This window comes from Canis lupus, chromosome 22 (genome assembly GCF_048164855.1).
Source record: "Canis lupus baileyi chromosome 22, mCanLup2.hap1, whole genome shotgun sequence".
Classification (NCBI taxonomy): Eukaryota; Metazoa; Chordata; class Mammalia; order Carnivora; family Canidae; genus Canis; species Canis lupus.
In genome coordinates, this window is record NC_132859.1 from 32,753,046 (window position 1) to 32,780,068 (window position 27,023).

Below are 27,023 nucleotides of genomic sequence, written 5' to 3' on the forward strand. Positions count from 1 at the left end.
GCTGCAACTTGGGCCTCTTTAGCAGCTGTGACAGCACCTAGCTTTGTTAAAGCTATTGTCTCTGTTTCTCAGCTAGAAGAATGTGTATAGACAGCAGGACAGAGATTTGGTGATGAGATTTAGCAGTGAGCAAGAAGCCAGAGCAGACTCTTCCCCTTCAAGTGCAGCCCTGTATTTGACATACAGGGCATAGCCTCCCTCATTCACAACTCTCAGCCCTTTGCAAATATAAACAGCCTTCTCTTTTCTCTCCTGGCCAGCTGGGGCCAAGAAAGAAGCCAATGACTGTCCAACTGCAGTAAATAGCTCTCCTCACCTCCTGACCCTGTGATTTCCTGGTGGTTCTGAGCTGTAGATCCTGCAATGGAGAGGGAGGGAACAAAGAGGTTACAGAGGCCTCAGCTTCACAGAGCATTGAGCAGTGGGTGATATTGTATCCTCAGGCAGGGGTTGACCTCCATTTCAGTGTAGGTCATTCCAATGATTGCTGGACCTCCCAGTGCCACTGTGGACTAGAATGGAATGGAATGGAGTGGACCAAATGGACTTCTGAACTGGGGAAGTAGATGTTGTGTTCTATACCTACCTTCTTTTTAGCCTTTCTTTCCTCCCTTATGCTCTTAAATTGCAAAAAGAATAAGCAACACTTAAAAAAAAAATTTAGAACATAACATTTGGACTTGTACTCAGTTGAACTGATACTGTACCAAAACCATCTTTGGTTTTCATTAAGTTGGGGTTCTCAATTTTTGGAGTTGTCACATTATTTTTAAAATCTCTCCAGGGCACCTGAGTGGCTTAGTGGTTGAGTGTCTACCTTTCGCCCAGGTCATGATCCCGGAGTCCTGGGATCGAGTCCTGCATCAGGTTCCCCACAGGGAGCCTACTTCTTCCTCTGCCTATGTCTCTGCCTCTCTGTGTCCGTCTCTCATGAATAAATAAAATCTTAAAATTTTTTTAAAATGATCTCTCCTCCACACTAGTACTCCGTGTGGTATGTATTAATTTCCAGTTAATTCATTTCTACAAAAAAATTGAATCAATTTTTAAGAAGTTTTAATAACACCTCTTAGCAGGTCACAAGATTTTCTTGTTCCTAATTCTAGCTTCCATCCAAATATAAAAGAGAAATGAATTAATACATTAGGAATGGCATAGTAGTAAGTGTGATTAAACAATATTTGTGGGTAGTCCAAAGGCAGATAATTTTATTGGAAACTCCATGGATGTATTGGGGAAAAAAAAAAAAAACCTCTGTAAGAAAGCCTGGATTGTATTGGCCAGAAGTGTGACTTTCTAGCTTTAGGATTTTGTATAAATGCATCCCTTAACGTTCACTTAATCTCCTGAATGTTTCCCAATCTTTTTTTTTTTAAGATTTTATTTATTCATGAGAGACGCAGAGATGTAGGTAGAGGGAGAAGCAGGCTCCTTGCCCGATGTGGGACTTGATCCTGGGACTCTGGGATCACGTCCTGGGCTGAAGGCAGGTGCTAAGCCTAGGTCCTGTATATGCCCAGGTCTTTCTGCCTAGGTCTCTGCCTCTCTCTCTCTCTCTCTGTTGCTCATGAATAAATGAATAAGATTTAAAAAAAAAAAGGGGGGGGGGGGAAACGTTACCTTTCCTGATACAAAGGATTTTGGGTAAAGATTATTAAAAAGTTAGTTTATAAAAGAATGGTTAAAAATGATAAATTTCTCTGCATATGTTAGGTTATTTTTCTGTATTATCTAGTTTTAAAGGCACAATTTACATACAATTAAATCTACCCCAAATCTTTCATATTTTAATAATGATTAGATAAATTTACTACTAGATATCTAGGCTATTTAGATACATTGAACAGGTGTCACTTACCACAGTAGAGTTGGTATTTTGTTGATGTGTCTGCTGAGTAGGCTGTTGGATCCTTTCTTCTGCTTTGTTTTGAAAAATATTTATATGCTGTTGTTGCATAAACTTGAGTCACCTCTGATTTTCAACCCTGTCGGAGGGTTCGCAGTCTCTCCCTGGGTTCACAGAAGCTTTTATAGTATAAGGTCAAACTATCCTTCAGTGTGACTACAGGACACCTTAACATCATATAGCTACTGATGGCTTTCACAGGGCTGTAAGTTGGGGATGGGGGCAGTATTATTGATTTCCTGTGAAGGACTGTTTTAGATCCTCACCTGAAGATTCAGTAAATTGCTGGGTCACTATTGAAAACGTATTTGGGCCCTGACAATCAGGAGTGAACTTGTTAAAAGTCACCCCTCTGAGACTCTTACCAACTCTGTTCTAAACCATAGTCTGCAAAAACTGGATTTAAATTGCCTAGATTGAGTATCATGCATCGCTGCAAAGTCTTTAAAGGCCTGGATTTCCAGTCAGAAACCAGTTACTTTTTCTATTTAGTTGACTTTACTAGGTGAATTTGATTTCATTTCTTCTCTTTTGTTACATTCTTTAAAATGGAGATACATTGTTACTATAAAATCTCATCTCATGCTGCAGGTATAACCACTGAGATTGTTTTGCATACATAAAAGGAACCTGCCTTTTCACTTCACATTATATTGTGGATTTTTAAAAGCCCTGTTGAGTATGCATACCTCATGTCAGTTTAAGAGCTGGATAGTATACTGCTGTATGTATGGTTGTACCAGTTTAACCTATATCCTGTTGATAGTATAGCTCATTCCAAAGTTGTTTCATCATACATGTCTTATAAATATCCCGATAACTATAGCCATGTGCATGTGTCCACTTATTTCCTGAGGGTAAGCTCTGAGAAGAACTTCTGTGTCAAAGGATATACCAGATTTATATTTGAATGTATTATAATCACAACCTAGGATTACTGATTTACTCTCCCACCAGCAATGGAAAAGAGTACCTATTTCATCATACAGTTAACACAGAAGATTTTCAGTCTTTTAAATGTTTGCCAGTCTGATAGGTAAATGTGCCTCCATGTTTAATTTGCATTTCTTTGAGTCTAAGTAAGATTGAGATTTATTGGCCATATGAGTTTCTTTGAGAAATGCCTGACCTTTATCCATTGCACTTAGTATGTTTAAAGTTTTTTTTTTCATAGTCAAGATATTAGCCCTTAATTATGTACTGCAGTTATCTTCCCTCCACCCTTTTATAATGTGTTTCAGATTTTCAGTTTTTATGTAATTATATCTGTTCATCTTTTCCTTTGTGTGCTCTTCAGTGGTGTCTCAGCTTTGCTTTCCCCAGGAGACCCTTAAGACGAGAATTCTAATACAAGTAGTTTTTTAGTGGTGCAAGGAACAAAGGTAGAGGTAGGAAGTAAGACGGGGTAGGAAAGACTGTCAGTAAAGGACACCTTTTATTTTTTTTAAAGGTATTATTTATTTATTTATGATAGTCACAGAGAGAGAGAGAGGCAGAGACACAGGCAGAGGGAGAAGCAGGCTCCATGCACCGGGAGCCCGACGTGGGATTCGATCCCGGGTCTCCAGGATCGTGCCCTGGGCCAAAGGCAGGCGCCAAACCGCTGCGCCACCCAGGGATCCCAAGGACACCTTTTAATTAAGCCATCCCTCGCAGTGAAAGTTGCCTAAGGTTAACTCTGGGGAATTGGATAAAGCACTTGCCAATTGTCCCACTTTACTATCAGCTATTGGTTGAGGGCTGTTCCTAGGGAGTGTTCACAGAACACCTTAAACTACATGGTGTAAAACAGCAGCTACTATTTATCATAACTTCTGGTATATCTGAGGGCTGACTGGGGCTGGGCTCTCAAGCCATTACAGAGGCTAGAATTACCTGAAGGCTTCTAGATTACTCACATATCTGGTGTGGGCCCAAGAAGACTCAAATGGTGAAGGGCTTGAACACCTGGGGCTCCTCATTCATCCCTCATATTTGGTCTTTTTCCACATGCCCCCCCCCCCCCCCCCCGGGTAGGCTTCAGGATAGTACGACTTATTATATGGGCTTTGGGGTTTCCAAGGTGGGGGTGGGGGAGGGAGAGATGAACAACTTCTAGTTGCTGTTTAAACTTTTAGTTTTTAGGGATCCCTGGGTGGCTCAGCAGTTTAACGCCTGCCTTTGGCCCAGGGCCTGATCCTGGAGACCTGGGATCCAGTCCCACGTCGGGCTCCCTGCATGGAGCCTGCTTCTCCCTCTGCCTGTGTCTCTGCCCCTCTCTCTGCCTCTCTCTCTCTCTCTCTGTCTATCATGAATAAATAAAATCTTAAAAAATTTTTTTTTTAGTTTTTAAAATTGTTGCCAAGTTATGCTGGTGCTATTTTAAAATAATCTACCTGGCCGTTCACAAACCTTACTTTTAGGACCCCATTACGCAGTCTTAAAAATTATGAGCCCCAAAGAGCTTTTGTTTATTTATTACAGATTTTTAGTATATTCAGCTTTAGCTGAAACATTAAAAATATTTCATTCATTTTAAAACAACAAAAGCATGTTAACATTTTTTAATGAAAGTAACTTAATTTCCAAGGCTAAATCATTAGAAGAGTGGCTGTTTTTTATATGTGCAATTTGCATATATATTTAAGACTGCTGGATTTTCTTAGCTGCTTCTGCATTCAGTCTGTTGTCATATCACACCTTGTGTAGTCTCAGCAAAACTTCACAGTACAAATGTTGAGAGAATGAGAGTTAAAAAGGCAAATACTGTTTAGAATTGTGAAAATAGTTTTGATCTGTGGGCTTGCTGAAAGGGACTTGGAGAATTGCTGATCTAGCCTTTCCTGCATGTGAATACCAGCTTTAGCTCAAAACGTCTTTATCCTCCAAATCCACATGAGTTCTGAGCTGAGGGACTTTGTAGTTAGCTGGACCTAGGATGAGAGTCGCCTGTTTGGGGTGTTTACCCAAATCCCTGGAAGGAGGATGCAGGTTGAGGACAAAGAATCAGTAAAATTGCTACAATTAAGAGACTGGAAGGACAGTTCTAGGCTGATTGGGCAGTGTAGGCAGGTAGGTATTCTGAGATGCCCTCATAAATAGGTTAACCATGTCCTATCCTAATTGGAACACTTTTAAGATCAAAAGGGGCAGTAAAAAAATTAAAATCAGTTTTATTAAAAGCTTACCAAACAATAAAATAGTTCATACCACATGAAAAATGACAAAAAAAAAAGAAAAAGAAAAAATCACTGCAGCAAGATAATGCAATTTTCTCTGCTCTATGGCAAGATGTTGCACCTGTTTCTTGTGCATTTACACTTGTCACTTCCCACATTTCCCTCTAACCATGCCACCTCCTGCCTACCTCACCTGCAGTTTGAGATTGGCAGCAGTTGCATTGTGGAGGCTGTGCAGTTGAGTGTGAGTGAATGGGAAATCTTTAACTGTGTGGTTTTTTCCAAAAGGTATGCTGTAGAATCTTCTTAGAGTTGAGTTAAACCTGGTAGGTTCCTCTTTGAGAATTTTGGAATCCCTTAAATAGCTTTTCTTGCAACACTGTTGCTTTTGAGGATCTACACTAAGTCTGTGGAGGGAACAAATGTTAACAGCTGTACCTTATTTCCTCCAAAAAAATCTAAACAAGAGATTGAGCTGTACTGCATTGCTCACCCCAGTAGAAGAGTTGGCTGTGGCTCTACGAACTGATTAAGAACCAGAGACTAATAATGGACTGCTATTTACTCATTTAGATAGTAGTGTTACATATGCTAATATAAGCAATGCAACTAAAAAAATCAGGACTCAAACACCTTATTCTAGACAGATCTCCTGCTTTGGATTATTTTGGTGGCAGTAGTTACATAGCCTTAGAACTTGAATCTGTTCTGACCCTGTTTTTCTAACTTCTCTGGGGAAAGAGCAAATTAGAATTGTTAAGTCAGGCTTGTTTGATCTTCCCTTATATTGAATACCTACCTGTTTAACCTTGTATAGAAAAAATGGCTTTTGAGACACAAGAGATGACGATCTCTTATTTAATTCTAATTGTTCCTATGTGCCATTCTCCACCCTCAATTCCTTTTAGGCCCTTGAATTTGACTAGTTTGCATTTCACTTGCTTGGTACTTTACCCTCACTTGCGTATCAGTAGCCCAGAGGTTAAAGCGTGATTTTTAGTTCAGTTTACTAAACATTGTCTCATTACACAGCCAGCATCTCTCCCTGGTGATGAGTAAGGACCCACTGATGTTCACAGTGTTTTAGATCTGTTCTTGTTTTACTATCCTTACTGTTGTCTTTTTCACATTATCTTGAAACTAGTTTTTTGGTGTTTTTTTTTTTTTTTTAATTGTGTCCTTATTCTGTGTACATCTAATTTTTTTTCAAGATTGGAATATAGAATTCCAGAAGGGCTGGACTGTCTTCTAAAGCAACAACTTGTAGGTAAAACTACAATTGAATGGCTAGCTGGAGAGATTGAGCTTTTCTAGTTGTTACTTCACCTAATTTGGAAACATTGTCATGTAATTCTGAACAGTGGTTCATATTTTGGCCAGCTAATTATTGTTAATTACTATTATGCAATGCCATTTAGTATGTGTAGAAAATTACTATTCTCTAAAGGCCTAAAATCTGATCTAAGGGAGATCGTATATTGACAGGGCTGTAGCATTTTGTGTAAATACTTACCAGTCCACTTTCTTGTTTGGAACAGATTTTGAAAACAAACTCTACAGCTTCCATAATCCTAAACTCAGCCTTGTGCTTCATGAAAAGTTGCATCAAATTGCTTTGAAGGTTTATACCCTTTCTGCTGGAGTTAGAGAGTAGGCACAATTTCCTCAGTGTTGATATGACACAATTTTTGGGGGGGGGGTGGTGGTTCGTGGGGGACATGGATCATGTTGTTGATCTTAAGTGTCTGAGACAGTTTTCCTCCCCATGTGTAGGAAAATGTAACCCCCTATTTGGGCCCACTTCTGTTCCAGTGCAACTGCTTAGCTACACTGGATGGATACCACTAATGTAAATTCTTACATAGGAGTCTTTTAGATTGGCCTTTGAACTACAAGTTCTTCCCAGGGAATGGTAACCTGGATGGTACATCCCTAGCAATACCTCTTTGTAGGAGAAGAGGTCTCTCTTAGTTACTAGAAAGTGACCAGCCCACTTTTTAAAGCAGTGTCATCTCACCAGCCACGTCACTAGCATGTTACCTTATTCAGATTTTCTGATTTTTCAAGTTTCTTCTGCCACTCACTTCTAGGTTACAAATAACAACTACTTTATGAAGGGATGGTGAGAACAAGAAGCTTTTTGTTTTCATTTTTTATAAAATTCCTTTGCATGTGTTGTGTAGTTGTCATGGAGAGGGCAGCTTTCATTCTCTCTGGAGAGTATGTCTATTGGGAGATGATTGTAGGAGATGAGGATTCCCTCTGGTAGATTGCTGCATTCATACTATTTTGTCATATTCTCTTTGAATTTCTTAGCAAAAGAAAGTCAATTAAGAATGGATTTTGAATAGTTGGTTGTGGGAATATAGATTTGATTGTGGATCTCTTCTATCAGCATTTTCTAAGTTCTCTATGTGGTATTTAGTAAACATTACCCGGGTTGATACTTGCTTCTTACTACAGGGAATGATAGGCAGTGAAGGAGAGAGCTAGAGAATATAAATGGTAATTTAAATCTAGAAGATTAGAGGGTATAGTTGGTATTCAGTTACCACTTAATGTCCTCTATAGCTAGCTTCTCAAACTTTTAATGTGTGAATTCTGATGCATTATGTGTAGGGTGGAGCCTAAGTCTGCATTTCTAACAAACTCCCAGAGGATGCTGATGTTTCTTTGTCCAGAGACCACATTTTGAGTAACAGGGGTCTGTAGAACATTCAGGGTATATGCAAATCTAACTTTTAATAACCCTGTGCCACGCACAGAGTAGTAAAACAAAGATAAGAGGATGAGCAGTAGAGTCTTGACAACAGGGATTCAAACTGTGAAGCTTACCTTTACTAGCTCAACTCAAGATTTCCAGCTTTGGGCACTATTGACATTTTGGGTTGAGAGAATTCTTTGTAACAGGGGCTGTCTGGTGCATTGGAGGATGTTTAGCAGCACCCCTAGCCTCAACCGATTAGGCCACTCCCTCCTAGTAGTGACATCCAAAAATATCTCCAGACGTTGCCAAATGTCTCCTGGGGGGCAAAACTACCCTTTATTGAGAACTGCTCTAAGGCAATTAGAATATAGGAGTTTGGAGGATTTTATGACATAACACACTGTATAAGCTGCTGGTTTGCTTTATTATGAAGCTTCTACAAAGAGTAGACCGGGACTAGCCAATCAACAGTGTTTGCCAGTTCTTTATTTTTATGAAGCATCAGTCATTGTACTATGGGAAAAGTATCAGAGATTACTTGGGATTTTTAGGTGGGTAAAATGAGTCTAACTCTGTTGATCATGAGCCTCTACCCTTTTTTGAAATACGCTGGTACATTTGCTAACTTGCCCCATTTTCCACTTATTTTGTGCTGTTGATATACAGGTGCTTGTCTGTAGCATGTATATCTTTTCCATCTTCCCAAACTTTACCCTCAACTTTTTTCCTAGGATATAAGACCAGATAACTAAGCTTTTTAAAATTATGCCTAAAATAATACCTGAATTAGGGTTTCTGTCTTTATATGCAAGGGTCCCATCTCTCCCAATAAAAGTGTTAAAAATTGATCTAGAAATATAATGTTTACAAACACTGATTATAATTTCACCTTGCTTCCAGGACATTCTTTAAAAATTAAGATGTATCTTTGGTTGCTGTTGAAATGGAAGAACAGTAGTCTATAGTAAGTTAGTATTGAGGATGGGAATGGGGGAGTACTTAAAAACATGACTTTTATACAAAATGAAGCTTAAAACATTAGCTTATGTCATTATCTTAGAGATTTTTAAATCAATCTAGAGAGCATATCAAATTCTACAGTAAGACTGCTCTAATGACAGTTTTTCTAATTGGTTTTATTTCCTTAGATTATACCTTAAATGACTTGTATTGATTACATTTTATATGATGTGTAGCTGCCTTTTCCTGTGGTTATGGAGGAAACATGGGTTTTGAGGATTAAGGGAAAGGGTGGTAGAGGTGAGAGTCCTTGTCATTAAGTTAATTATTCAGGGGGTATGGTGCCAATCAGTCAAAAGGCTAACTTTTCTTCAGAAGAATATTGTGGTTCATGACAATCCCTGCTGCTAATGTTAATGTATCTCTATGAAGTCAGAAACCATTATAGAAGTAAACTATTATTTCTCTTTTTTAAAAATTAAGTTCTGTGCCCAGCGTGGAACTCAAAACTCCAAGATCAAGATATGCACTACCAACTGCCAGCCAGGCACCCTTGACTGTTATTTTTCTTAAAATGTTTTGCCACAGCTCTATTTAAACTAGAAGGGAAAAAGACTGAATCAAGGGCAGAATTTTTCTTTTTGCCTTGTATAAGAGTTCTGTATCTTTTTGTTCCCATCTTCCCTTAAACTCCCATCTCCCACACTTTCTAATAATTTAAATTAATAATTTAAATCACATGCCATTTTAAAGTACACTTCAGTGAGTGTTTGAAAGTGAAGTTAGATTTCTTATTGTGGAACTAAAAAGTATCTTAAAGGGTGGGGACAGAAGGCTGGTAAAAGAATATGTTGACCTGAGGGTAAACCTAGTTAGTCATTTTATAGAGAAGAGGGTGGGGTGCTGGAACAGACCTTTCCCAGTAGTGTTGCACGTAAAGCTTGTTCCTTGTTCTCCTTCACGGTGGCTTTCTGAGAGCTGTAAACTTGTGCCCTCACCACTACCCCCCATAGGTCTCTACCCACCTTCTAGACCAGTAGATCCTAACTTTTACAGTGAGAACCTGGGGGGGGGAAAAAGACAAAATATTTGCAGGCCCATAGAATTTTTGTTTCATTCTATGATTAATAAAATGTATATGACAAAGTTTATATGAATTCCTCCAGTGACAGCTTTTAAAGTGAGTAAAGTTTTTATTCAAGTAGCCAATGCTTGGTTGTTCCAGTGGGTTCTTAGATCCTTCCCTATAACTCCCAGGTTCCCTGGCTGAGGATCTACAAGTCCATGCCATTTAGTTTTCTCCAGGGCTCCTGTTTCATGCTTTAGGATTTCAACCACATTTGATAATTATTTCACTTGTATTCTTTTCTTAATATAACCCACCTTTATTCTCCGTTTTTAAAGTTTAACAGAAGTGTGGCATTTTTTATTATAGTTTTTTTCTGAACTTTTAGAAAAGCTTACGCCCAAACTGAAAGCTGATTACAAACAAGTAGCCACCTTGATTTGAATTTCCAGTTATATCATAGGTGACACAAGCTCTAATGTTAAAACTTATGTTCTAAACTGGTTGTCCTACTTCCTGTAACTGGTACCAGTGGTTCCCCAGAGCAACCAATACCTGTTTAAAGATCCCCATAGATTCTTTTTTTTTTTTTTTTAATTTTTTTTTTATTTATTTATGATAGTCACAGAGAGAGAGAGAGAGGCAGAGACACAGGCAGAGGGAGAAGCAGGCTCCATGCACCGGGAGCCCGACGTGGGATTCGATCCCGGGTCTCCAGGATCGCGCCCTGGGCCAAAGGCAGGCGCCAAACCGCTGCGCCACCCAGGGATCCCCCCCATAGATTCTTAAGTCCCTTCTGAATATTCTAAACTCAGCCTGGGATGAAGGGTCAGGAATCTTGAAAGTTCCATATTTACTTTACCTACTTACCTACCTTACTTACTTACTTAGAGACAGAGACATAGGCAGAGGGAGAAGTAGGCTCAACGTGGGACTTGCTCCCGGAACTCCAGGATTATGCCCCGACCTGAAGGCAGACTCAAAGCTGAACCACCCAGGCGTCCCAAAAGTTCCATAGGTTATGTTGAGGAACAATGAAATTTGGAAATCACCTATTTTCTTTACAATCCATAAAAGCTGCTTATGGTGGTATACTGTTAAACATGTCATGTCAACATGTTGCTTCTAGGGTTAGAGGGACCTTACTGTTAAAGTTTTTTCTGGGTCTGTCTTAGCATTAGCAACCAAGCTGTGAGGATAACTGTATGGAATGCTGCCATTACTGGGTTTCGGATGGCTTTGCTTCTGCTTTGGGACTTGGTTCCTCATCTGTAAAAAGAGAGGTTTACAGCAGATGATTGTCCTTTGCCTTTTAGCCTTAGATACCATGAACTAGAAAATAGGTATCTGTTATCTGCAACCTCTGTATCAGTGGTGTCTTCTTCACCTTGTTAGTCCACTTTGTAGTTAACTCTAGTTGGGTAAATAGGTGTCCTGGCTGTATTGGCCAGTGTACACTTTTTGCCCAAGTACATATGCTGGATGCAAACATGTAGGAAGACCAGATGACCAAGGGCCAGTTTTAACCTCAGGATATGAAGCTGTAATCAAGATAGTAAGTATCCTTTCACTAGAAGTTACTGCATATTCCTTGAAGTAGAGGGTTGTTTAAAAACTCTCCCTACTTCCCACCTTGTGAAAATATGGCCAGTTGACATGTAAAAGTATCAAGTGATCCTTAATATCATTTAATGAGAGACTACTGTGGGTCTGTTCTACAGAGGTTATCTCCCCCCCCCCATTTTAATTATCAAAACATTCTTGAGAATTTGTGGTTTAGGTTTAGTGACCTTAAAGTCGCACAGCTAATAAGTACTCAAGTCCGTGTCTAAGCTCTGTGCCTCTTGGCCAATTTGGGTCTACTCTTCCCATTAGCCCATCTTTTTTTTTTTTTTTTTTTTTTTTAAGATTTTATTTATTCATGAGAGACACACAGAGGCACAGACATAGACAGAGGAAAAAAACAGGCTCCCTGTGGGGAACCTGAATGCAGGACTTGATCCCAGGACCCCAGGATCACAACTTGAGCCAAAGGCAGACTCACAACCACTGAGCCACCCAGGTACCCCCATTAGCCCTGTATTCTTTTGTCGGTATTTTCTCCCTCCTTTCTTGCCAGCCACATCATGTTTTCTTCCCTAACTTTTGTTTCTTTTTGGTTTTCTTTTATAAACTCATCTGAAAGGAAAAAAAAAAATCTGTGATGGATTTGTGGAAAGTATAGCAGGCAGGTATTTTGCCCCCTCCTCCCATTTCCCTTTTTACTCTTTCTCTTAAATGGAGGAATTGAACCTCATCTCTAACCAATTAGCAGAGGGCATCTTGAGGACAAGGATTTTTTGTCTTATTCATTATTAAAATCCCTACCATGTAACTTGGCCTAGAAGTACATTCAATAAGTATTTGAGTTCATACCATCCATTCATTTTAAAATGCTGTTTGCCTCTCTGTAGAAATTAGTCTGTGTGATTGGGATGTAGAAGTCTCTCCAAGTAAAGACCTTTTTGTTGTTTGGCTGACATACATCATGATCCTTGAAGCAACAGTTGATAACTAGGTTTGAGAAATGTGAGCCACTTTAATACTGTCATGTCCATGCTGTGGGAAGTCTTTTTAAAATTAATATCTGAAACCATTTCCCAAACTTGTCTTTTCCTCTGTCCTCAATACCTTAAGTCCTGGTATTGTTTACTTGTTTGGGCAGGTATATTAGGCTCTTCATTGGTCTTGGAATTGGAGGGTAAATATTTTTATTAATAATTGTACTTGGATACAGAGCACTCTGCAAGCCAATACAATGCTTTGGAAGGGTATTATGGTATAATTAAATATAAATAACAGCGATGTAACAGGGAAAGGGATAAATTAACATCCCAACTCTAATATTTAATTTTATACATTGAAATGCAAAATAAATAACTTGTCATTTCTCACCCAACATGGTTTATAATGGAGACCATACTGTAATCCATTGGATTTCCTCTTAGGGTAAGATTATGGAAATAGAAGAGCGAGGAACAAGAACCACAGTCAGTGGGGTTAGAAATGAAACTTTGTGTTTAAAATGGTTATCAGAAATGACTACTGTGACCAAAAACCACTGAAATTTGTCACTAAAATATTGTTTACATTTTCTTATGAGGTATCGAGAAGGTTGAGAATTGAGGAATATCTTGCTTATTCACAGCTTAAGTAGGCTTAGAATGGTTTAAACATTCTTTATTATTCAGTTTACTTGACCTAAGGCTGATTGGTTTTTTGCAGTCCAGAGTCACATTGTGTCTGAAAGACACTTCTGTTTGTGGAGCGAAACCACACATTAAACTAAAAGGAAAAGAAGAGGTCTTCTTTTCTTCTTTTTTAAATACCCTATAAGAAGTTAGATGGGGCCACCATCTGCTTACCTTCTGATGTATTACTTCACAGTGCTGGTCCCAAAGGCGATAACATCTATGAATGGAGATCAACCATTCTGGGGCCTCCAGGATCCGTGTATGAGGGTGGTGTATTTTTCCTTGATATCACTTTTACACCAGAATACCCCTTCAAGCCTCCAAAGGTAAGAACTTCCCTAATTTATAGTCAAATTTACATACTGCCATGAGAGACTGTTGAATTTTAATCACAAAAGGTAGATTTCTGTTCTATCTTAATGAATCTTTAAGTACATTTGGATGGACATAAAAAACTGCATGGGGTAGGCAGGGCTTTGCCTCTTGGCAGAGACCATTTCTAGAAATATGTGCTTTGTTTTGATGGTGTTTAAAACCCTGCTGTTTTTAGTGACATAGCAACCCAGAATCAATCCTCTACTTTCCATTCAACAGGGGAAAAAGTTACTGAACAGTTAAAAGTATCTGTGCACAGAAATGACTACTGTGACCAAAAACCACTGAAATTTGTCACTAAAATAATTAGGAAATCAGAATCTCCTACCAAAGCTTTGGATTCTGCTCCTTGTCATGTTTTGGCCTTGTTCAAATTCTTCATCTCCTGGCTTCAGTTTTCTCATCTAGGATTGTATCTCCTCTGATACTCAACAATTTATGATTCTTATTTTTACTTTGGAATGATTCTGTGTATCTCACAAAATTAGGAACCAACCCCACCCCACCCCCCACACCACCCCCCACCCCCAGCAATCCAGACTCACATGACTTGTGTTAATTTGTCTACTGCTATGATCCTTACCCATTTCTGCTCCTCACCTTTGGAGACTCCATTATAGTGATCCTGTAACCTAGGTAGACAGGATACCTGCAGGATCTAATGTAAAAGTCAGAAGAAGCAGAAACAAATCTCATCTTCAAATTATTATTTTTTACAGTGTTTACAGCTAAGCATCTTGCTTCTGTTAGTATCTCAGTTTGAATTTATTATAAGCTTATTTTAAGGCTATGTAGTACTACCAGCTAACACAAGAGGTCAGCAATTAGTTATTTCAAACTTGAAAAATTAGGAAAACATTTAAAACATTAGTGAAACTGCTTAACCAAAGTTACCTTTTTTTTTGTTGGATAACTTTTGAAATGACAGAGTGTATCAATGAACACTTCTACTCTTAGATTTATTAAAGTCTCTTAACCTATCTGTATCAGCTTTAAAACTCTATTCATCTTTTAAAGAAACACTTAGTTTTAAATTAACAGCCACTCAATTGGAAAAGCAATTTAGTAAGAATTTCATTGTTTGCTGTTTAAATTTTAATACTTTTTTTTTTTTTTTAAGGTTACATTTCGGACAAGAATCTATCACTGTAATATTAACAGTCAAGGAGTTATTTGCTTGGACATATTAAAAGATAATTGGAGTCCAGCACTAACCATTTCTAAAGTTCTCCTTTCTATCTGCTCCCTTCTTACAGACTGTAATCCTGGTAAGGTTAATAATTCTTTTTTTCTTTTTTTCTTCCTTACCTGAAAAATACTTGTTTTGATAAAGTACAAAGCTTTTGAAGAACAAAAAGCAGGGATGCCTTGATGGTGTAGTTGGTTGGGTCTGACTCTTGGTTTGGGTTCAGGTCGTGATCTCAGGGTTGTGGGATCAGGCCCTGTGTTGGGCTTAGTGTGGGGTCTGCTTGGGATTTTTTTCTCTCCCTTTGCCCCCCCTGCTCATGCGCACGCTTGCTCTCTCTCAAATCTTTTTTTTTTTTAAAGGACAAAAACTAACCTTTTTTGAAAGAAAGTTTTAAGAAAAGTTCAATCTACTAGTTGAAAAAGGCAAAAATATCTATGCTCTAGGAACAAAGATTTACAAAATTGCCTTAGATTTTTACATTTGTCATACAGTTCCCCTAAACCACATACTTCTAACTAAATGTTGAGCTTCTTTGCTTAATAGTTAGTGGTTATTGGACTGATTAGGGTGAGAGGAGGCTTAATTTCCTTTTATTATTAAAGATTTACCATAAAAGATTCTATTTAGGTTTCAACTTAATTGTTGGTTTTGACCTAGCAGCCTGGCTTTTTCTAGGTAACTAATGTAGAGGTAAATAGTGTTATATTGCAACAGCCCAGAGGACTTGAAGGAACAGTCAGTGTGAACACAGCTGGATGTTCATCATAGCCTTGAACCTTCCAGTTTTTATTGAACTTACTTAACACTCCAGTTGGGTGGTGGTTGTTGGGAGAAAAATAGAATGAATTAAGGAGATGAAGCCACACTAGTACTAAAGCCTGAGCATTCTACTAAGTTTTCCCCTTGCATACTGTTTTAGAAAGAAAAAGTGCCCAGGAAAATGGCATTTCAAAACTGGTTTTGATCACAAATACTTTGGCTAAAATTTGAAACGGTCTTTTCCTTTCCTCAAAGTAATCTACATTTTTTTCTTCCAGCTGACCCTTTGGTGGGAAGTATTGCCACTCAGTATATGACCAACAGAGCAGAACATGACAGAATGGCCAGACAGTGGACCAAGAGATACGCTACATAAATTGGGTTTTCACAATTCTTACATTATTTGTCTGTCACAGAGAGAGCTGCTTATGATTTTGAAGGGGTGGGGGAGGGTGGGAGTTGGTAAAGAGTAGGGTATTTCTATAACAGATATTATTCAGTCTTATTTCCTAAGATTTTGTTGTAACTTAAGGTATCTTGCTACAGTAGACAGAAGAATTGGTAAGAGCAACTTTAAAAACTGTCATTAGTTCTGCAATATTAGCTGAAATGTAGTACAGAGAATAGACATTTGGGTTCAGTTGCTTGTAGTCTGTAAATTTAAAATAGCTTAATTTTGTACAGGTTACACACATGGCCATTTATGTAAAGTCCTTCCAAGACTACAATTTTTTTTTTGTTCAAAAAAATTGGAATTTCTTTTCCCTTCTTGGGAGGGAACATTGATATTTAACAGTTTTTAGAGACTGTCATCTCATATATATAAAATGGATATGTGGCTATAAGACACCATATAGGAAATGAGTAGTTATGTATTTTATTTTATATGCCAATCTACTTTATTGTGACAAGATAAGAGGTTTGAATCACGACTTGTGAAAACCTGTAGTAAAATACCTTAAGCTGTTAACTGTAAGGTGTGGAATAGGAGTTGCTCAGTGGATTGGTTATATGTTGTGGACTACTTAAGTCTGCATTTGTTACTGTGCTAATAAACAATATTAAAACAAGCACCTAACACTGCTGTATTCAATTACTTTCCTCTGCCTGTGTTTGTAGTTTGCAGATTCTTCTAAACTTAATAGGGCTTTGCTACTGAACAACCTACAAGTAATACAGATGATGATAATTATCAAGGACCTAGGTTAGGGTTGGTATTCTTCTACTCTGCTTATGAGGTATCTCAGAAAAGACATCTCCCTTAGAGGGCAATTTGGCAATACCTAAGTGTACATATATCCACCAGTTCTGTTTCTCTGCATATCTCCAGAGAAACTTTAAGTCATTGTAAAAGAATTCATCTGTGTAAACATAGGAAAAACTGGGATCAACCCTAGGGAATGACTTATCTGAATAATTTTCTGGCAAAAAAAAAAAAAATGTATTTGTGATGAGGAATTTCAGCCAATTAAACAGGAGAAACACTAGCTGATTTACAAGTTTTATATTATGCAGTTCTTCACCTCCCAGAAATGAACCAATTGACTTTTTAAAATTTACTGAACCTAGCTTTAAAAGTATTCCACTTAAGAAGTTACAGTTTATAGGGCAGCAGCTGGCTCTAGTGATAGAGACCCTTAATCCTGGAGACATGAGTTGGGGGTAGAATTTACTTTTTTAAAAAGAAGTAGTTGAGGGGCGCCTGGGTGGCTCAGTTAGTTAAACATCTGACTCTTGATTTTGGCCCAGGTCAGGGTTGCCAATTAAAACATTAAGTAGCTTTGCTTCCTACTTTTAAAATTAGTTACAGTATTGTTAACCTGCAAAACACAATTAGTCCCGCTGCTTGAATATTGCCAAAATCTTCAAAGAATACTATAGCACAGACTACAATATCTAACCTGTAGTCCAGTATTTTTTTTTTTTAAAGATTTATTTATTTATTTATGATAGACATAGAGAGAGAGAGAGAGAGGCAGAGACATAGGCAGAGGGAGAAGCAGGCTCCATGCACCGGGAGCCCGATGTGGGATTCGATCCCGGGACTCCAGGATCGCGCCCTGGGCCAAAGGCAGGCGCCAAACCGCTGAGCCACCCAGGGATCCCTGTAGTCCAGTATTTTTATGATACACTTTATTCCATATGACTGTGTCTCCAGAAAACTATTGGAGAAGGTAAAGTAATACTTGTTGAAAATGGAAGCTTAAGTGTCCTTAAGTGCTTAATAGTTTTCTAAAGAAAGAACAAAAGCTTTGAACATACTTACACCACCTGCTACCCTGGGTCATGCTAAACATATAATTTGAACAAAGCTAAATCATAGGTTTTGTTCTATTTAGCTAGGTCTCCAAGAGCTGTAATTTAGTTTAACACCTAAACTGTTTACTGTTAGTGATCTAAAAATATCATTTTATAATTCTAGACATTAGATAATTAATGAACTTCTTAAAAAGAAAGTTATAGGGACACCTAAGTGGCTCAGTGGTTGAGTGTCAGCCTTTGGCTCAGGGCATGATCCCAGGGTCTGGGATCGAGTTCCACATCAGCCTCCCTACATGAGTAGCCTGCTTCTCCCTGTGCCTATGTCTCTGCCTCTCTGTCTCTCTGTGTGTGTCTCATGAATAAATAAATCTTTTTAAAAACCCCACAAAGTTATATTTGAGCTAAGAAGTTGCATAAAGTTACAGAGAACAGTGGCTTCTGAAATAAGTTGGGGGTAATGGAGCTCTACTACTCATAGGTATATCAGCATACCACCCAGACTTTATTTTACCATTCGGACAAGTACAACAAATTTAAACAACAAAGGTACTAAGTTCAGGGATAAGTTTCAAACAATGACAAGGCAAATATATTATTTCATATCAGACAATAAATTTAGCCCAAATAATTTAATTCTAACCTAAAGTGCATTAAATTACTCCTTAAAGGTTTCCTAAGGACCAAAGGTAGGTGATGCAAATGGCCTGTTTTAAATATGCTCACAGACACTTAAAGGCAATCATTATTCAACAGTTGTAGCATTAGTGATTTTTAGTTCTCCGAGCTAGAATTCCCTTTGTTTTTCCTCCCAGGCAAAGGAAAGCTTGATTTGCTCTGGGGCTGGGAAAGTTTGCTGGCTAAGAGAGTGAATGGCTCAATCAGAGTTCTCCGATCTGTAACCGTTACCTCCCACAGGCGTACTTTCTCACTTCTCGCCCACTGCTGTGCCACCTCAGCATCCACTTGTCTCTGCTCAGAAAGGTCGATTTTGTTTCCTAATACGACAATTGCTACCTAAAAGGAAAATAAAAAAGATTATGCTTTGCCAACATCCGTTCCTAGGCAAAAGAGAAAAAAAAATCAAGAAAATTGTCCTATTGAATAAAACTACTTCAAAACTGATTTTCAGATGTGACCTGAGTCCAAACTAGTAAGACATTAACCTCACTCTTCCTGAATGCGTTTTCATTAAAAACGCAGATGCTCTACAGCTTGTTAACTAGGAAACATTTTAAATGAACAGTAGGTGAAGTTACTTAAGTATGAATAGAAGCGAGACTTGGGGAAATTACTATCTAAGAAACATAACAGTTTGAAATGTGTCTGCATTTCAGTGTAGCTATTATACCTGCTGTTTGGGAAATCTGTAATACATACTTCAAAAAAACAAGATTCCTGGAGCCGTGAGAGTTTACCTCTAGAATCTAAGTTCTATGAGAACAGGAATTATTCTGATCAGACATGTGCATAATGCAAGCACTAATATCTGTTGAATGTATGGAACGATAACATTTTACACTAAAGGTAAGACAATCATTCACTTAAGCTTGAATGTTTATTGCACATCGTGCAGTGTCAGGCCACCAGAACTCAGCGGTCACAAGGCAGTCAAAGCCCAGGAGGAAGGGAGGTCTGGAGGAGAGAATATCCAATTTTCAGGCCTTTGACTATATAAGTAAGTAGACAATAAAAATTACAGAAAGTAGAAGGGCAGTAAGAACTGCTAGAGGAGGAACCTCTTGAGGAGCAGCTTTGAACTAGGACACTTAAGCCATTGCTGTGTTCTTGCCTTAAAACTGAGCTGAGTTCCAGTTAGACCATGCCTCCCAGGTAGGATGGAACAGGCCCCTAAGCTCTTTTTGGCAAGTCTTCTGTTCCTTCATTCCTCAGCAGGATCTATCCCCACAGGCCCTCCTGCTACTCTTCATCACCCACATTTTCATCTTCACATGTATTCTTTGATCTCTGATCTCCCATCTCCCTCTCCCATCCAGTTGCAGAAACTGCTCCCTGTTGTCCCTTGACTTTAACAAAATCTCCTTTTTACATCCCCATCTCTGCTTTGAATGTTCCCTTCACTTTTCCTAGCTGAAACTGGCTCAGCTCTGTAGTATTCTCACTACCACAGTGGGCACAAGGGATGTAGGGGGTGTCCTTGTCCCTCAATGCTGTCTCCAACAATGTCCTCTAAGAAGGCTAAAATTGAAGGCTGGTGCTATTAACCTGTACTACCTGTTTCCCACCCCCCACTCTGTTTCTACTCATTACAGACCTGGCTCATGGTCACCACCACACTACTTTTATCATAAGTCCTAATGACTTCACTAGCCACACGGATGACCTTTCCCAAACAGCCTTGATCATCCTTCTGACTTGTTCGGCCATTCACTCCCATGAACACATCCTAGCTCTTGCCATTATAATTGCTCCCCTCCATGGTCTCAATTCCAGAATCCCACTCCTACTTCTACCTTCCTAGTTCATGCCTAACACTCTGATTGCAACAATCTTCAACACCAGAAGAACTTACAGTCCTGCTGGCTCTCATACCTTTATCACTGTCCTTCAGCCCCTCTCCTGTCCTCAGTTTCTGGGCCAGTTCAGATTCTTTTAATTTATACCTTGCCGCCATCATCCCATTATATTCACCTGGTCAACATTCCATCTTAAATTTAACTATTAACTGAACTGCGTCTATACCCTTATTTAATATAGATGGAGGAAAAAAACGCAGCTCTGCTGGCTGGTCCCAATCCATAACCACGGACTTTTTTTTTTTTACAAGATTTTGTTTATTCATGAGACATACACAGAGGCAGAGACACAGGCAGAGGGAGAAGCAGGCTCCATGCAGGGAGCCTGATGTAGGACTAGATCCTGGGTCTCCAGGATCACGTCCTGGGCAGGAGGCGCTAAACCACTGAGCCACCCGGCTCCCATAACCACGGACTTTAAAAGTGAGTTGGTGTTCTCCAACAAGTATTAACAGCTCCTACCTTGGCCCTCTCAACCTCCAACATCTCTTCCTCCCCACCTCTCAGCTGATGTCCATACTATTTCAGTAAGAAAACAACACTTTCACCTGCATCCGCCACATCTAACTACCATCTTCTAGAACCCATCCTCTATCCCAGACAAGACTGTCACTCCAGCAATCATTTTTCTCCCCATCAATTTTCTCCTATTGAATCATTCCATTAGCAGGCAAACACTTGCTCTCTTCTAAAAACCCTCTTTTACACTTCCTTCTCCAGCTTGTTTCCTTTTATTAGACAATATACTTACTCTTTTGACTCAAAATTCCTTCAAAGAGTCATCTTTGCTGTGTACAAACCTTCTATCCAGGCCAACCAAACTTCATCTCACTGTTTTACTGTAATAGTTCTGAAGACGTCCCAAGTTTCTAAAGGCTGGCCATGTCTTTTTCCTCAGCTTTTCTGACCTATCTGATCTGCACCATGGCACAGTTTGATCACTCCCTACTTTTTAAAGTGGTTTCTCCTCAAAGGATAACTGTTTTAAGTGTTCCAGAGCCATAGCATTTCACAAAACTCCTTGCTTCTCACCTTGTCCCCCAACTATGTTGTCTGTTATCAACACAGCAAAGTGAACATTTTAATACAAGTCAAAAGATGTTTAGCTTTATTCATATTAAAGGAAAATGAAACTACTGAAGTACCATTTTCACCCAGAAGATTCACAAAATCCATAAGCACACAATGTAGTCAAGACTAAAGAAACAGGCACTTTCATACCATGGCTATGGAAGGTAATTTGGCAATATATCCTTTGATTCAAGAACCCCATTTTGGCTGATTTTACAACTCTACTGTAAAATGTACAAAATAATAAATGTGTAAGATTATTCATTGGAGTATAGTTCATAATAGAAATCATTACTATAAGCCCAAGTGTCCATCAATTTGGAACTGGTTAAAGTAAGATACATCTACACAATGAATATGCACCAGTTTTAAAAAAGGGGATCTGAGTACTGCTATGGAAAGGACTCTAAACATTATATGAAAAATGTTATGGTGCAGAACACTATGCTACTTTCGATGTAAGAAAGCAAGTGTGTGTGGGGAACCTATCTGCTTGTATTTATATAGAAAAACTTTTGGAAGGATGCCCCTACACAAGTAGTATAATATTTAAAAAGCATGCTTGAGGGGCACCTGGCTGGCTCAATCATGACTCTTGATCTGAGGGTCAGGAGTTTAAACCCCATGTTGGGCACAGAATTTACAATCAATCAATGAATAGATAAATGAATAGTACGCTTGAGATAAAAGAACTTGGTGGTTGAGGACAGGGGTGGAAACTAGAACTCACAATAGTCCTTTTTTATGTCATTTTTATTTCTGAACCATGTGCAAACATTACCTCTTCAATTTTTTAAATCAAACATGAAAATAAATAAATAAATGCAACCTAAGCTAGATCATGTCTTTCCTGTTCTCAAAATCAATCTGATCCAAAGTGTTGTACTCATCTCCTATCCCATACTCTTCGTAGCCCATTTTGGCCTCCCTGTTGTTCCTGAACATGGTAAAGCAAACTTCCCCCGATCCTTGCACCAGCTAGTCCCTCTACCTAGAGCATTCCTCCTCCACATGGGCTTGGCTCCCTCCATCACTTCCTTCAAATCTCTGCTAAAAGTCACCTTATCAGGGAGGCCTTCCGAGATTGCCCTACAGAGAATAGTACCCTCACACCCTGGCTCTACTTTTCTACATAGCATCTGACTCTTCATGATATTCATTTGTCTATTGTCAGTGCCTTACCTAAAACAATTCCAGGCAGGTAGTAGTTGTTCAATAAGCATTTACTGAATGAATGTGCTTCCTAAATCTCCCTAACAATCATACGAAAAAGGTACTATTATTATCCCTATTTTATGGTTAAGGAAACAGGCAGAAAGTTGAGAAGCAGAACCAAGATTCAAGTATCAACTATGAGTGTTCATTGAATCACTCTTTCAACTTTGGGGGGAGATGGGCAGGAAGGAGAATAAGATGGATACCCTAGAAAATAACAACAGCATTTATCTGTTTAGGTGGGAAAAATGGAAAATGGGTGGGAGAAGCGCATCTACTACTTGCCTCTGTATAAGACTGAACCTTATGATTGTAATCTATTCACATAGGAAATAAGTATTCAAAATAATAAAATATCAATAACTCAGATATCCTTCAACAAGAATGGTTAAATAAATTTTGATACATAAATACCATGGAATATCACTCAGCAATAAAAAGGAATGAACTACTGATACATGCAATAACTTTGGTGACCCCCCAGAGAATTATGCTGAGTGAAAAATGCTAATACCAAAAGGTTACACATTGTACGAGTTCATTTATGTTAACAGTCATGAAATGACAAGGTTTAGAAATGGAAAACAGATTAGTCGGGATTAAGAGGGTGAGGATAGAAGGAAAGTGGGTGTGGCAAAAAAGAATAATGGGAGGGATCCCTGCAACGATGGAACTGTTCTATGTCTTGACTATAAAAATAAATATCTTGGTGGTTTTATATTATACTAGCTTTGTACAACACTGGGGAAACTGGGTAAGGAATCTCTATTATTAAAATTGTATGTGAACCTACAATTATCTCAAAGTAAGTTTAACATAATAAATAAAATATAAAAATCTAGGTTAAGAATATCTAGCCAGTGCTGCTAACCAATATATTATATGGTTTCCTAGATGACATGGTGTCAACCATGTGAAGATCTGTAGAAAGAGCTGCAGAGTTCCAGGGAGAGAACCAGCAATTAACAAAGACTTAACAGGAACAAATCATGTTGTAAAAAAAACAAAAAGTAGACCACTGTCCGTGGAGTACAGTGACAGAGGAACAAAATGATAAAAATAAGACAAAAAGGACAGGTATGGGCTAGATGATTTAAGACTACAGATCATGGTAAGGATCTTATTTCTAAGTGATAAATGAGTAGAATCCAATCTATTTATTTATATGTATTTATATTCATTAATTTATTTTCCACTAAGGCCGAAAACAAGAATCCTATTTAGCCAATGAGACAAAGAGAACTCTAGGAAACCGTGATCCCAAAGAATATGAAGTGAAGTATGTAGTACTTAAGATATAGTGTCATTAAAATTCAACTTGCAAATGGTAACAAGCAAAAGCAGAAAGTCAAACACTGGTCCTGACTGAATTCATTAAATCCTGTATTTCCTGGGCTAAGAAAAAAATATTATGACAGTTACAGAAACTGAATACAATTGAATGCTTTTTTTTTTAACATTTTTAAAAATTTTTATTTATTTATGATAGTCACAGAGAGAAAGAAAGAGAGAGAGGCAGAGACATAGGCAGAGGGAGAAGCAGGCTCCATGCACCGAGAGCCCAATGTGGGATTCGATCCTGGGTCTCCAGGATTGCGCCCTGGGCCAAAGGCAGGCGCTAACCCGCTGCGCCACCCAGGGATCCCCCCCCTTTTTTTTTTGAATGCTTTTTAAATATTGTAACTGCCCCAAAGTCCATGCTACGATTTAAGCAATATTATAATTCATAGCATTTTTAACAAACCCACTTACCTCCTTTTTGTCTTTAAACTTATCAATTTCTTTCTTCAGAAGCTCTACTCTTTGAAAGGATTCAAGGTTATTCACACTATACACAAGAACAAAGCCATCAGCAAAGGAAAAATAATGCTTTGGTAGCTCTACGCCTTCCTGTAAGCCTCTGGTGTCATAAAGATGTAACTGTTCCTTTACTCCTCGATCCGTTTCCACTGAAGCCATATAAACATCTTCCATTGTTTCACAATCTTCCATTCCTGGGATTAAAAAGAAATTACTCTTATATTGAACCATTACATCATATACTTGAAATTAATAGAATGTTAATTCAATTGTACCTCAATAAATACTATCCTTTTTAGATAACTCAGTACCAATTGGTATTTTCTTGTCCTTTAGAAGTTGGCTTTCTAGAAGTTTCCTTATTTACTACATATAAGAGTCATATTTCCATTTACTAAATTTCTTTAAAGTAAAAGGTAGCTGTTATAGTAAATGAACAAAGTGGTATTAAAATATATTTCCTCTAAATAGAAATAAAGTTTGGCAATGAAGGGCACCTGAGTGGATTGGTTGGTTAAGAATCTGCCCTGAACTCAGATCATGATCCTGGGTTGGAGCCCTGCATCAGGAGTCTGCTTTTCCCTCTCCCTCTGCTGCCCCCCTTCCCTGCTTATCTTCTCTCTCTCTCAAATAAATAAAATCTTTAAAAAAAAAAAAATTGGCAATGACACTATTTGGCATTTTTAAAAAGTAACTGTTACCAGAGTCCAAGAACTTAGTACTGAAATTGGAGAGTTAAAGGCTGATTTTAAAAGTAGCTTCAAGGAGGCATTTGACAGGATGAGCACTGGGTGTTCTACTATATGTTGGCAAATTGAACTCCAATAAAAAGAATACAAAAAAAAAAAAAAAGCTTCATTTTCTTCTCCATCAGAGCTGAAGACAGAACCTGGGGTCACTTTGCTGCCTTTATTCTGTACAACTTCCAGTATTTCCAGAGTCTGTTTAAAGGACTCAAAAATTGTTATGTTCTGTCTGGGCCTAAGCACCAGACTTTTGCTTCAAGTACTTACTGGGTATTTATATGTGAATGTCATGTAACTACTTCAAACTAACAAAATTTATCTTTCCTCCCCACACTTGTTTGTCCTCCTTGCTCATTGATCGTCATTTCCCTGGGCAATCTTCAGAGTTCTTGCTGACCAAGAAAAGTTATCAAAAATCAGCCACTCTGCTGCAGAAACACCTGCTTAATCCATTGCCTCCCTCATTCCTGTTGGCTTGTTATCTTCACCTGAACTACGCAATTAGCTCCGTAAACACCTGGTAAAAGACTAATCTCAAATTTCACGGAAATGTCAACTCTATGGATCCTCTCCTGATTATCCCCTTCCCAATTTTCTGCTTCTACTGTGCCTTGTACCAGTAACATCATCTTATACGTCAATGTTTCCTTATCTGTCCCCTCAAAAGCTGGACTGTAAACTCTGGGGGCCAAGACTGTGGCTAATGTCTTTATAGCTTTGAGGACTAACAAAATGACTTATATACATTGGAAGTCCTTAAGAAGTGTTTGCTGAATGAGTAAACGAATGAGATCATCTCATAACTGATGTCCAAGTTTGTTTTCTTCTGGCCTGAGTGATCCTTTTAAAATGCATTTTCCTTTGTTTCATTTTTTAAAAAGATTTATTAATGAGAGATAAGAGAGAGAGAGAGAGGCAGAGACACATGCAGAGGGAGAAGCAGGCTCCATTCAGGGAGCCCGACACGGGACTCGATCCCGGGTTTCCACAATCAGGCCCCAGGCTGAAGGTGGCACTAAACCGCTGAGCCACCCCCTTTGTTGCATTTATGTGAGTTTTGTCTCTTCAACTGGTCCTGCATCCTTGAGAGAAACCACTGTGTACACAGCAAGTATTCAATAATCATTTGTTGATAAGGGAATTAAGGGGAGATTAACACTTTGAATTTTAATCAACAGTGAAGAGGCTTATAAGGTAAGTCCCAGGAACCATCTTCATATTTAAATGTGAGCTATATCCAAAAATAAAATCATGTGGATAACATCCTATATCAATAAAACATACAGACATATCCCAGAAATATTGCTGGTTCTGTTCCAGACCTTTGCAATAAAGTATTACAATAAAGTCAGTCTCAAAGTTTTGGCTTCCCAGTGCATGTAAAAGTTATGTTTACACTGTTGCATAAATGAGATAAATACGGTCTTGGATAAATCTGCCGTGACCACTTTGATCTGAAGCCTTCTAGAGCGCAGTCTTCCCTGCTTTGCTTTTCTTTTCCTTCCTTCCTTCCTGCCTGCCTGCCTTTCCATTCATTCATATTTTATTTATTTATTCATGAGAGACAGAAAGAGGGGCAGAGACACAGGCAGGAGAAGCAGGCTCCATGCAGGGAGCCTGATGCGGAACTCGATGGACTGGATCCCGGGTCTCCAGGATCAGGCCCTGGGCTGCAGGCGGCGCTAAACCTCTGAGCCTCGCGCCCCCCCCCCCCTTTCTTTTTGTTCAGTCACACCATTAAGCATACCCCCTGGGGCATAATGTCTTTGATCTGCTCTGGAAATAGGACTCTGATTCTCAAACATACCTTCCTAGGTGGTCTCCCAGCCTGTACTCCTAGCCTCTAGGGTTGTAAAAGCAGGTCTTCTAGGAGGTGGGGTTGCAGAGATCTACTTGTCCTGCAGCTGCCCAAGAGAGACTTTTGTCCAGAAGCCCCTTTAATGAATCACTTTTCTGTCAAGCTGGATTTGGCCTTTTTCTTTAATGGCTCCTTTGGCCTTTGAAGATTATTTTGCATACACCTCCCTTTCACAGAACAATTG

At 38.7% G+C, this 27,023-nt stretch overlaps 2 protein-coding genes across 8 annotated transcripts in view; one reads left to right on the forward strand and one right to left on the reverse strand.

Annotated features, from left to right (window-relative positions):
• Window positions 1-16,423, forward strand: part of UBE2E1 (ubiquitin conjugating enzyme E2 E1) — a 75,648-nt gene extending 59,225 nt beyond the window's left edge. For both annotated transcript variants that reach the window (XM_072792972.1, XM_072792971.1), the window contains 3 exons: window positions 13,224-13,356; window positions 14,526-14,673; window positions 15,632-16,423. In XM_072792972.1, the coding sequence (XP_072649073.1) occupies window positions 13,224-13,356; window positions 14,526-14,673; window positions 15,632-15,729 (379 nt within the window). In that variant the 3' untranslated portion in view covers window positions 15,730-16,423. The remainder of the gene's footprint in view (window positions 1-13,223; window positions 13,357-14,525; window positions 14,674-15,631) is intronic.
• Window positions 16,424-18,096: 1,673 nt separating this feature from the next.
• The window catches only part of NKIRAS1 (NFKB inhibitor interacting Ras like 1), a 32,549-nt gene continuing 23,622 nt past the window's right edge, over window positions 18,097-27,023 (reverse strand). For all 6 annotated transcript variants that reach the window (XM_072792962.1, XM_072792966.1, XM_072792967.1 and 3 more), the window contains 2 exons: window positions 24,188-24,429; window positions 18,097-18,629 (listed from right to left, as the gene is read on the reverse strand). In XM_072792962.1, coding sequence (XP_072649063.1) covers window positions 18,387-18,629; window positions 24,188-24,429 — 485 coding nt within the window. In that variant the 3' untranslated portion in view covers window positions 18,097-18,386. The remainder of the gene's footprint in view (window positions 18,630-24,187; window positions 24,430-27,023) is intronic.